General features: G+C 43.6%; 1 protein-coding gene across 3 annotated transcripts in view; it reads left to right on the forward strand.

The window, feature by feature from the left end:
* The window catches only part of LOC123514219 (lachesin-like), a 389,400-nt gene that overhangs the window by 325,859 nt on the left and 51,041 nt on the right, over positions 1-12,500 (forward strand). For 2 of the 3 annotated variants that reach the window (XM_045271923.1, XM_045271921.1), the window contains one exon: positions 8,750-8,874. In XM_045271923.1, the coding sequence (XP_045127858.1) occupies positions 8,750-8,874 (125 nt within the window). The remainder of the gene's footprint in view (positions 1-8,749; positions 8,875-12,500) is intronic. The other variant, XM_045271922.1, reaches the window with a different exon arrangement.

Raw genomic sequence — 12,500 nt, forward strand, 5'->3', positions numbered from 1 at the left:
GTGAAACACACACACACATTACATTAACAAGAAGAAATACAGAGGTACACTACTACCACCACCACCACCATCACCACCACAAAAAACAACAATAACAACAGCAGCAACAGCAACAGTAGTAGTAGTAGTAGTAGTAGTAGTAGTAGTAGTAGTAGTAGTAGTAGTAGTAGTAGTAGTAGTAGTAGTAATAGCGTCGGAATAAGAGGGCAAGGTAAGCTCTGTGTTTTATTATAAGAGCTTCGTGATGGATGAGTGAGGGAGAAACATGCCTCTCTTATCTATTATGTAGAGGCCAGGGCGAGGCGAGCCGAGGAGATGGTTATTTGTGTGCCACCTGAAGACCCTCCTCCTCCTCCTCCTCCTCCTCCTCCTCCTCCTCCTCCTCCTCCTCCTCCTCCTCCTCCTCCTCCTCCTCCTCCTCCTCCTCCTCCTCCTCTTCCTCCTCCTCCTCGTCCTCCTCCTCCTCCTCCTCTTCCCCCTCCTCCTCCTATTCCTACTCCTCTTTCTCTTCCAGGATTCACTCTTGTTTATGAGAGAGAGAGAGAGAGAGAGAGAGAGAGAGAGAGAGAGAGAGAGAGAAACTATATATTCAACAACACTAAAAGCATAATTATACACAATAAAAGTCTACATTGCAAAACCCCCCGTTCCATGTACCTCTCTCTCTCTCTCTCTCTCTCTCTCTCTCTCTCTCTCTCTCTCTCTCTCTCTCTCTCTCTCTCTCTCTCTCTCTCTCTCTCTCTCTCTCTCTCTCTCTCTCTCTCTCTCTCTCTCCATCACACACACACACACACACACACACACACACACACAGTCGTTCATCGTTCCATAAATACCTTTCCCAATGCATTCCTTTTCCCATCCACCCATCCACCCACCTATCCACCCATCCATCCTTCCATCCTTCCCCTTTCCAGTCACACTCCTGCCATCCTCGTCTCCCTTTACACTCCTGGAATCAATCTGTGGTGATGGAAGGACACGCTTGAGACATCTTTCCTCTTACACCTGTCCCATAACGTTCCCCTCTCCCTATCTCCCCTCTCCCTCTCTCACTGTCTCACTTCCCCTCTCCCTTTCCTCTCACAGGTATGATCCCTCACTCTTCCACTTCTTTCTCTTGTTTTTTATGTTTTTTTTTATGTCCTTTTACGGATTTCTTCTTTTCCTCTCAAATATTCAATTCATTTCCTATTTTTCGTTTCATTCCGTTTTCTTTTTTTTTTTTTTTGCTCTTTTTCCTTCCATTTTTGTGTGTGTATTTTTCATATCAATTTGTTTTCTTATTCTTTTATTCTACATTAGTCTCTATTCCACTTGCTTTTGCTTTACATTCTCTCTGCCTTCCATCTATTCTTCTCCCATCTATTCACTAACCTCTTCTTTCATACCCTCTTTGACCTATCCTTATCTTATTTCCTCGTGTTTTTCTCTCCCCATCCGTCTACACCTCCGCTCCTCCCTCCCATCCCCACCATCCCTTGCCTTCTTGCCGTCTCTCTCTCTCTCTCCCTATCCCTCTCTCCCGCTCCTTTCCCAGAAGAGTGCCTACCTACCTATCCACTCTTACCTTCTCTCTCTCTCTCTCTCTCTCTCTCTCTCTCTCTCTCTCTCTCTCTCTCTCTCTCTCTCTCTCTCTCTCTCTCTCTGTCGGACACCCAACTGGTACTCGAGGTAAGAGTTATGGTGTCTATTCTCAGCCGATATCAGCCATAACCCAGCACCCTCCCGCCCTCCCCTCCTCTCTTCACGCCCCTCCTCCCTTTACTTCCCTCCTTCCTGCTCCACCTTCCCGCCCTGCCTCCCGCCCCGCCTGCAGAAATTAACGGCAAAGAATCATTTTAAGAGCGAGCTACAGAGAGAGAGAGAGAGAGAGAGAGAGAGAGAGTAGTTTTTGTTTGTTATTGGTGCGTATGTTCTTTTCCCCTTTTGCTGTTACTGAGCCAGAATGAAAATGTGTATATTTGTACGTACGTGTGTATAGATGTCGCATTGTGTGTGTGTGTGTGTGTGTGTGTGTGTGTGTGTGTGTACGTTGGTGGATAGCTATGTAAAAATCATCACCACCGCCACCACCATCGCCGCCACCACCGCCATTCACTCCACAAAAAGGCGATGTGACATATTAATACATAAATTTGGTGCGAACCGAAAATACCATGAAAAAATAAATATATGTGTTTTTTTTCCTCTCTCTATCATAAGCTTAAAGGTGTTTTCTCATTGACGTTCACACCTGCATATAAAGCACGACCATCTCATACAACAATACCTACTCATACTAACAATGCTAATAACTGAAAGGCAAGTAAACCACATCAGTTATACCAAGAGTCCTTTGAAAGCCGTGGAAGCATATGAGGAAGTCCAGGAGAGAAGACTAAGATGGTTTAATGATCTGAGGCGGAGAGATAAAGAGAAATAAGAGGAACACAGTGCAAGAGAAGTCAAGGATCTGGAAACAATAGTAAAGCAACGAGGAAGAAAGAGAAACGCGTAGGATGAGGTGGAAATGGATAGAAGAACACAAGAGAGATAAAAAAAAAAATGAGGATGAAGGAAAAGGTAGAAATCCATAGAAAACGAGAGATAAGGATGTGAAAGACAGAATAAAATAGAAAGACTGCTTTAAAGAACACGTGATAGGTAAAGGCGAGAGAGACAAAGGAGAAAGTGAAACAGAGGCACAAGACAAAAACACAGCGATAAGACTCATTAAGAAATAAAAAAAAAAAAAAGAAACAGCGACCATGACAAGGGATTGAAAGAGAGACGACACCAGACAGAACACCACCAAAATAAGAAGGGGAAGGCTAACACAAGAAATTACAACTCCACACTTCACCTGCTAATGAGCCACTCACCTGAGCAGAGCAGCATCTCAGACATCATGATTTACCTCCTTTTTTTCCCTTTACCCTCCATTACACCTTTCCTTGTCCTCTATCATCCCTCACTGACTAACCATCAATAACCCTAAAGACAACTACCCCTCTCTCTCTCTCTCTCTCTCTCTCTCTCTCTCTCTCTCTCTCTCTCTCTCTCTCTCTCTCTCTCTCTCTCTCTCTCTCTCTTGCTCTCGCGTGTGTTTGGGGACCGGATGCCCAGCTTGAAACATGAGGTAAAAGCTTAAGGTTGAAGTCTGGGTATCGCCGACGCATAATGCTGGAGAGGGAAGGCCGGACGCGTGCTGTGTTGCCCTCTCTCTCTCTCTCTCTCTCTCTCTCTCTCTCTCTCTCTCTCTCTCTCTCTCTCTCTCTCTCTCTCTCTGAAGCGCATATGTTGTATTATTATTTGCATTAGTTACTTTGTTCCTCTTGTTTTCATGTTAATAGTGTAGTGATAATGTGCAGGTGTAGTTGATGGTTGTTTTAGTAGTAGTAGTAGTAGTAGTAGTAGTAGTAGTAGTAGTAGTAGTAGGAGGAGGAGGAGGAGGAGGAGGAGGAGGAGGAGGAGGAGGAGGAGGAGGAGGAGGAGGAGGAGGAGGAGGAGGAGAAGGAGGAGAAGGAGAAGGAAGAGGAGAAGGAGGAGGAGGAGGAGGAGGAGGAGGAGGAGGAGGACGAGGAGGACGAGGAATAAGAGGAGGAAAATTAATATCAGACAGGAAAAGTAGCAGCAACAGTAGTAACACCACCACCACCACCACCACCACCATTATCATCATCATCATCATCATCATCATCATCATCATCATCATCACTCGACTCGCGTACAGCATCGGCCAGAGTCACATTTGTCTCATTAATTCCTTAGTGGAGAGAGAGAGAGAGAGAGAGAGAGAGGAGAGGGAGAGGGAGAGGGAGGACAGGTAGGAGTTGTAGTACCTGGAATCAATTTACATTTTACAGGTACAATTACTGCGTTATGAGCCGACTTGCCAACCTTTCATTTACGTCACCTTTTTATTGCAAGGCTCTTTTTCTTTATCTTTTTTTTATCTACGTATCCTCAAATTAATTAATATCACTTTGCATTTCGTTTAAAGTACAGTAATAGCATTAGTAGTAGTGGTAGTAGTAGCAGTAGTAGTAGTAGTAGCAGTAGTGGTGGTGGTGGTAGTGGTAGTAATAGCAGTATTAGTGGAATAATGGTGGTGGTAATAGCAGTAGTAGTACTAGTAGTAGTAGTAGTAGCAGAGAAATAGTAGTAGTAATAGTTGCAGTAGTAATAATAGTAGCAGTAGTAGTAGTAGTAGTAGTAGTAGTAGTAGTAGTAGTAGTAATAGTAGTAGTAATGGAATGATGTTGGTGGTAATAGTAGTAGTAGTAGTAGTAGTAGTAGTAGTAGTAGTAGTAGTAGTAGTAGTAGTAGTAGTAGTAGTAGTAGTAGTAGTAGTAGTAGTAGTAGTAGTAGTAGTAATAGCAGCAGCAGCAGCAGCAGCAGCAGCAGGAGCAACAGGAATAGTAGAAGTAAAGAAAGACTAAGGTAACCATAGGTAGGCAAAAAGAGAGAGAGAGAGAGAGAGAGAGAGAGAGAGAGAGAGAGAGAGAGAGAGACCGGACGCGCAGCTAAGTGCCTCAGAGCCTCTTCCATCCATCCATTACCTCCGTCCCTCTTCCCTAGTGCTTCTCTCTCTCCCTCCTCTCCCTCTCCCTCTCCCTCCCTAACATCTACCTACGCCAAAACTACACGGACGCCTGAATAAGCAACGCACAGCCACACGCTCCTGGGGACTGGAAGGGGCTGGAGGTCTAGGGAGGAAAAGAGACGTGTTGTAGTATAAAGTTTGTGTTCCCTATTTCCTGTTGTGTGCCTATTTGTATTATCTTACTGGTTTTGTTTTATGACTGGTGGTGAATGGAATGTTTTTGGGTGTGTGCGTTTGCGTGTGTTGGGTGATTAAACAGACAGACGGACAGGTAGCTCAGGTACACGGGAGTGCACGCACATACCCGCCAACGCAAATGCACACACACACACACACACACACACACACACACACACACACACACACACACACACCGCGTAGTGTAGTGGTTAGCACGCTCGACTCACAAATGAGAGGGCTGGGTTCGAGTCCCGGGAAGCGGCGAGGCAAGTGGGCAAGCTTCTTAATGTGTGGCCCCTGTTCACCTAGCAGTAAATAGGTACGGGATGTAACTCGAGGGGTTGTGGCCTCGCTTTCTCGGTGTGTGTTGTGTGTGATGTGGTCTCAGTCCTACCCGAAGATCGGTCTATGAGCTCTGAGTTCGCTCCGTAATGGAGAAGACTGGCTGGGTGACCAGCAGGCGACCGAGGTGGTGAATTACACACACACACACACACACACACACACACACACACACACACACACACACACACACACACACACACACACACACAGACACCTAATCTCAGCATCAAAAAGATGAAGTAAAATCTCATTTTCACCTGAGTTTTTAGGCAATTTACAATCTTTCACCACCACCATCTCTTCCTCTCCCTCATCCTCCTCCTCCTCCTCCTCCTCCTCTTCTTTCTGTTATACCATCACCACCACCACCTCCACTTCCTGTACCTCTCCACACTGACACAAAAAAGTAAGAGAGAGAGAGAGAGAGAGAGAGAGAGAGAGAGAGAGAGAGGAAGTAAAGAGACTCAGAACGGAAACTTTTAAGTGTCTCTTGTCCTTCCCTCATCCTGCTGTCGACAATGAGGTTATGGCGAGGAGAGAGATGCGCCTCTCTTCCTTTTGTGGCTCCGTAGACAAAACCTTTTGAGCTTAACTTCGGTTGGCGCATGAATTAAACATCCTTCTCTCTCGCCTTAGTCTTCGTCGTCTTCCTCGTCTTCTTCTTCTTATGTCGTGTGAAGGCATCGATAGTGGATTCTTAGTGGGCTAATCTTCCTTCATCTTATTTTTCTTCTTTGTTGTCTAGTTCCTGTTTTATGTCTGTCTGTCTGTCTGTTTCACTGTTTCTCTCTCTCTCTCTCTCTCTCTCTCTCTCTCTCTCTCTCTCTCTCTCTCTCTCTCTCTCTCTCTCTCTCTCTCTCTCTCTCTCTCTCTCTCTCTCTCTCTCTCTCTCTCTCTCTCTCTCTCTCTCACACACACACACACACACACACACACACACACACACACACACACACAAAGCTGAGACCACCTTCGTCTTCCTAACTTCTATAATGTCAAGACGCTGTTTGTGTGTTTCCTTTCCTCCTCCTCCTCCTCCTCCTCCTCCTCCTCCTCCTCCTCCTCCTCTTCTTCCTCCTTCTCCTCCTCCTCCTTTACTCTTCTTCTATCCCTCCCTCCCATCGGCTTTACTTTCTCTTTCTCGTACATCCCCTCTTCTCACCTTTCCTTCTGTGTTTGCCTCTCCTCCTTCCTTCTTTCCTTCCCTCCTTCCTTCCTCTCCTTCGTATTCGTATGCTCTTTTTTTTAATCTTGATTTATCTCATTTCTTTATTCTATTATTTCATTGATTTAGTTTTTTTTTTTCTTTATCAATCATATTCTTTTCTCTTTCTGTTATATACTTCTCCTCGATCTTACTTTTTTAATCATCTTTCTCTCTCCTCTTGGTAGTCGCTGTCCTGTCTCCTTTCTCCTCCTCTTCCTCTTCCTAATCCTCCTCCTTGAATAGTTTAACTGCCTAGAGGGGAGACAACTTCCTAGGAGTGGTGTGTTGGGGTTCCTGTGGCGGCGGCTTCTTGCTAACTTTTTCCTCGTCTTCGCTGGAGTTTATCGCGTGTTGTGTTGTTGTGTTGGTGTGTTGGTGTGTTGGTGTCTCGCGCGGGGCAGCGGCTGGCCACTCTACACACACACACACACACACACACACGACGATTTTTTCTCTTGTTGTGTGAGATTCTTCTTTTATTTTACTGATTTTAGTTCTTGCCATTATAATTGTAATTGTATTGTGTATCATGATATTATCCTCTAGTATTTTACATACGATCTTTTATTATTCCGGTAAGTTATTTTTATTTTTTCCTTATCTTTTTACATCTCTTAGTTTTATCTGTGCGTTCGTGTTTCACTTTATCTTTCCATTTTCTTGTTGTTGCTGTTTTTTTTTTCTCTTTTTTTTTTTTGTCCTTCGTTACCTGTTCTCTTCTTCGTTTGGCGTAATGACGGTCTCAGCAGCGGCACATTGTTTATATATAAGGTAGTGATCTTGAGGGAGGGAAGGACGTAAAGGTCACCCTACGTACTCTGCTAATTCTGTGTTGCTGTTTCTGTGGACGTCGTAATACTCGTCTCTGTCAATCAGTCTACAACATATCCCTTCCTTGTCCTCCTCCGTGCTTCTTCCTGTTCTTGTTTCTCTCACCGCATTGTTTTTATATATTTCCCAACAAACAGCCTCGTGAAGACCAACAGTGATGCTGCTATTTTCCTTCCTTTGTGCTTATTTGTTCCTCCTCTTCTTTTTCCATCTTCCTTCACCTCCTCTTCTTCTGATAAAATTAATTCTCTATATCACTGCATTGTACTATTAGTGTATTGTATTTTCCTTTTTTTTTTAAACTTTACCTTCGTTAAAAAATTTTGTGCCGAATATAACGAGATTGACAATGAACAGACGGACAGAATTAGACAACCTTACGAGCAGACAGACGAACAGAGAGAGATGCAAGAAGAAGGATTTTGATACAGAAAGAGTGATATATTAACACTACAATCCTTATAGCATTTCTAGTGCGGCCTTCCTTCATTTTCTGTACAGTTGTTTTTTTTTTTTTCTTATTCTTCTCTTTTTTGCTTCTCCCCATCTCTCCCTGCCCAGTCCCGCCCCGCTCCGCCCCGCCCTTACCCATCCCGCCCACCACCCTAGTGCCACTCAATCATACTTAGCCCCGCCTCACCCTCCTCCCGCTTTCCCTCCATCCTACCCACTCAGTCCACCCATCGACCACGCCTCACCCCGCCCCGCCCCGCCCCTCACCCCACCCTGCGAGCTCCGCCCAAGATCAACACAATCTCGGCCCGCCCCGCCCCGTCAGTTCCGCCCCGCCCCGAGTTACAGTTAGTCTTTTTCGGATTCGGTCTTGACCAAATCTTTTTTTTTTTCTTTTTTTTTTTTTTTTTTTTTTGCTTGAAACCAAAGTTCAGGTTGGGACAGAAATTGAGTCTCCTTCTTCTTCCTCTTCTTCTTCTTCTTCTTCTTCTTCTTCCATTTCTCTCTCTCTCTCTCTCTCTCTCTCTCTCTCTCTCTCTCTCTCTCTCTCTCTCTCTCTCTCTCTCTCTCTCTCTCTCTCTCTCTCTCTCTCTCTCTCTCTCTCTCTCTCTCTCTCTCTCTCTCTCTTAGCATCCAATCTGCTTTATGGAAACAGTGTATGTAAGTTAAAATGATTTCCCGTTCGCCTTTCCTATATTTATTCATGTGTGTTTGTGTGTGTGTGTGTGTGTGTGTGTGTGTGTGTGTGTGTGTGCGTGTGTGTGTGTGTGTGCGTGTGTGTGTTGTGTTCATCTCATAAAGCATCCATTGATTTCTTTCTTTATTCTCTCTTATTTCATTTTCACCTCCTTTAATAATCATGTTCCCTCTTGTTCTACACCATACCATTTGCTGTTGTTTATTTTTTTTTTCCTTACTTCATAATACTGTTTCTCTCTTCCAACACATCATTCTATTTCCGTTCCTCTCTTTTCACTACATCATCTCTTCAGTCTCCCATTTTTTTTCACAGTTTTCCACTTCACTTCAGCATTCTCCTTAACACACCATACCAACCTATTGTCTCACTCTTCACTTCACCTGCCTCACCACACCACCACCTCAGTGTCCCGTTTTCTTCCTTCTCTTACACTCCTATCTTTCAGCAGGTGTGGCCTCGGGTGATCCCCCCATCAGAACGCGCTTCTCTGGCACCATTGGCAACGTCACGGTCACTGTGGGTCGTGATGCCTCGCTATCCTGCACTGTCGAGGATCTTGGAGAACATAAGGTAGGTTTTCGTCTTCTTATGTCTTTTCTTCTTCTTTTTTTTTATGTTTGTTTGGCATATATTGTCTTCTTTTTTTTATTTATGTCTTTCTTCATTAAGATTCCTCGCTTAGTTAATGTTTCGTTTGTTTTTTATATATTCATATTTTTTGCATATATCAACCTCTTTATTTTATTTTCTCTTCCCTTTTTCTAATTTCCATTTTTCCTCCTCCTCTTCCTCTCCAAAATCTCTTCTTGTTCTGAATCTACATCTCAAATTTGTTTTCCCTCCTCCTTCTCCCTTTTCTCTCCTCTTCTTTCCACAACCTACTCTTCCCATTCTTGGATGAGGAGGATAATTCTTTTTTACTGCCTTATATCTTTACCAAGTTACTAGTTAGCATGCGTTTCCCTTACAGCCACATAAGGATGAAAAAAATATGTAAAGAATGCGTGATGGTATATGGTTACTCTATGTGTGAGAAAAAAAACAGTATGTTACCTGATCTTTTTATCAAACTTATGCAGACTGATTCTCCAAGGTCTAAATTAACTAAATATACCAGTTATTTCGATCTTGGACCTTGGCTATGCCTGCCTCAAGAGCCATGTCATTTTATTGTTCACGTTTTTCAAAAACGCTGCAAAATTCGGGATATTATGTCCTTATTTTCATTGTAGCTTCGCAGAGATTGATGCTATAGCATTGAAAGTGGTACCAAATGAAAGCTAATATTTTTTCTTTTTTTGCTAATGGTGTTAAACACCATAATTTAGACCTTGGAGAATGGGAATAACATCAGTTTGCATAAGTTTGATGAAAAAGGTCTGATTTGAATAGGTCTATGACCTCCCCTCCATCACCTCCTCTTTCTCCGTCTCCCCCTCCCCTTCCTCCTCTTCCTCCTCCTCCTCCTCCTCCTCCTCTGTATCCCTTAGCTTAGCCTAACCTCAGTCCTTGCCTTTGGTGATCTGCTCTGCCGTAATTTCTATATAGATTCAATAGTGTAGCTCGGGTAGTTTCCAGCCTACAGCTTCACAAGGACAAATAGATCCGTTAACGTATATGCCTGTCTGTTATGATTTTTGCTTGTCTTACTTTCTCTTATTGTCTTATTGTTACTTTACTGTCACCGGCATCACCACTACCATCATCACCACCTTCATGAATAGCAGTGTGTTGTCTTCTTCACCTCAAACCTCTTATTCATTTTCCTTTACGCTTTCTCCACGTTTTTCTTTATCATTTCATTGTTGTTCTTACGTAATGTGTTTTGTGTATTTCCTTCCGTCTTTCACGCACTGGCTGTGTTGATTCGTTAATCCTTTATATTAAATCATTCTTTCGTTATTTGTTTATTTATGTTTATTAATTTCTATTTTATTTTCTACTTTTTTTTCATAGAGCAAATACTTTTTTTTTACCATATTTTCTTTATTTCTTCATCATTTTTCATTTTCATTTCCCTTTATTATTACCGCTTAATTTTTACTTCTCTCTCTCTCTCTCTCTCTCTCTCTCTCTCTCTCTCTCTCTCTCTCTCTCTCTCTCTCTCTCTCTCTCTCTCTCTCGCTTATTCCATGTCTTTCTCCGCGTCTCTTCAATTTGCAGATATCATTTTCTAATACATTTGCTCTCTATGCTATCTTTTCGGGCCAACACCTCCTTTGTCGGGGGATTTACTCTCTCCCACCACCACTGTGTGCTGTAGTTTCCTTTCTTATTCACTTTTTCTCTCTTGCACAACGTCGACATTTCTCCCACATGTAGAATCACCTCATTTCCCTCACGCTGTTCTTGCTGGGGCTGGATAGGTACCTGGGTCCAAACACGACACACACACACACACACACACACACACACACACACACACACACACACACACACACACACACACACACACACACACACACACACACACACACACACACACACACACACACACACACACACACACATGCATATTCATAAATAGATTGACTAAATAGGTAGATAAATGAATAGACAGACAGATACGTGATCAAGTAGATAGATCTGGGCGCTAAAAGAAATCACGTCGAAATAAGAGCACACACACACACACACACACACACACACACACACGCCCGGTAGCTCAGTGGTTAGAGCGCTGGCTTCACAAGCCAGAGGACCGGGGTTCGATTCCCCGGCCGGGTGGAGATATATGGGTGTGTCTCCTTTCACGTGTAGCCCCTGTTCACGTAGCAGTGAGTAGGTACGGGATGTAAATCGAGGAGTTGTGACCTTGTTGTCCCGGTGTGTGGTGTGTGCCTGGTCTCAGGCCTATCCGAAGATCGGAAATAATGAGCTCTGAGCTCGTTCCGTAGGGTAACGTCTGGCTGTCTCGTCAGAGACTGCAGCAGATCAAACAGTGAAACACATCACAATAGTCCGCTCGTTCTTTCTCGCTCTGTTCTTTCTAAACTGGCACTCAGTATAATTTCGTCTCGCCTCGCTTGTCAGCCCTGTGTGATCGCTGAGAAGCACTAAAACACACGGGCGGAAAAAGTCAAGAAAAACCAGGCTCAGGTACACCTCGGGCTGAGCTTTGTGGGTTAAGTACGCCGGATACTTTTATCGTGGCATCGTCAGACAAATGGATCTTTCCCATTTAGGATCGACCCGCTAGATAGTGATGTGTCTTCTGTGTGTGTGTGTGTGTGTGTGTGTGTGTGTGTGTGTGTGTGTGTGTGTGTGTGTGTGTGTTTATTTACGTAGTTGTAGTTTTACAGGGCCTGGGCTTTATACTCGTGTGGCCCCGTCTCCATATCTACACTTATCCAATTTCTCTTTAAAACTATGCACACTCGTTGCTGACACCAATTCCTCACTCAAACTACTACTACTACTGTGTGTGTGTGTGTGTGTGTGTGTGTGTGTGTGTGTGTGTGTGTGTGTGTGTGTGTGTGTGTGTGTGTGTGTGTGTGTGTGTGTGTGTGTGTGTGATGTGTAGTGTGTCTCTGTTTGTGTGTGTACTTGGTTGGGTGGGTATGTTAATAATGGTAATGATGATGATGATGATGATGAGAGAGAGAGAGAGAGAGAGAGAGAGAGAGAGAGAAGAGAGAAAGAGAGACAGAGAAACAGACAGACAGACAGACAGACAGAGTGAGATTGAACATTTTTCGCCATAATAAAAAAGTGAATTTCTTTGACAGACAGACAGACAGAGAGACATGTGAACCCAGTGACAGAAAGACAAGCGGGCATAAAAGAACACTGAAGGTCATAAAAGGGCCCTAGGTAATAAAGTCATCAGAATTTATCGGAGAGTCCTGACCTACCTCACCCACAACACTATTGGTCACCTGAGCATCTTATTATCCTTTTCTTCGTTTAATATTCACGATGACACCTTTGATATCCTCGTATTTATCATTTATTGTTACCAAACTTTACCTAAAGAATGTTGCGACTCTTCCTACTTATACTACTACTACTACTTACTACTACTACTACTACTACTACTACTACTACTACTACTACTACTACTACTACTACTACTACTACTACTACTACTACTACTACCACCAATACTATTACTACCACTACTCCTACCATTACCACCACTTTTCTGCTCCTACCATTATTGCTTTTTCTGCTCCTACTACTACTACTACTACTAC

Source organism: Portunus trituberculatus, chromosome 37 (assembly GCF_017591435.1).
Source record: "Portunus trituberculatus isolate SZX2019 chromosome 37, ASM1759143v1, whole genome shotgun sequence".
Lineage (NCBI taxonomy): Eukaryota > Metazoa > Arthropoda > Malacostraca > Decapoda > Portunidae > Portunus > Portunus trituberculatus.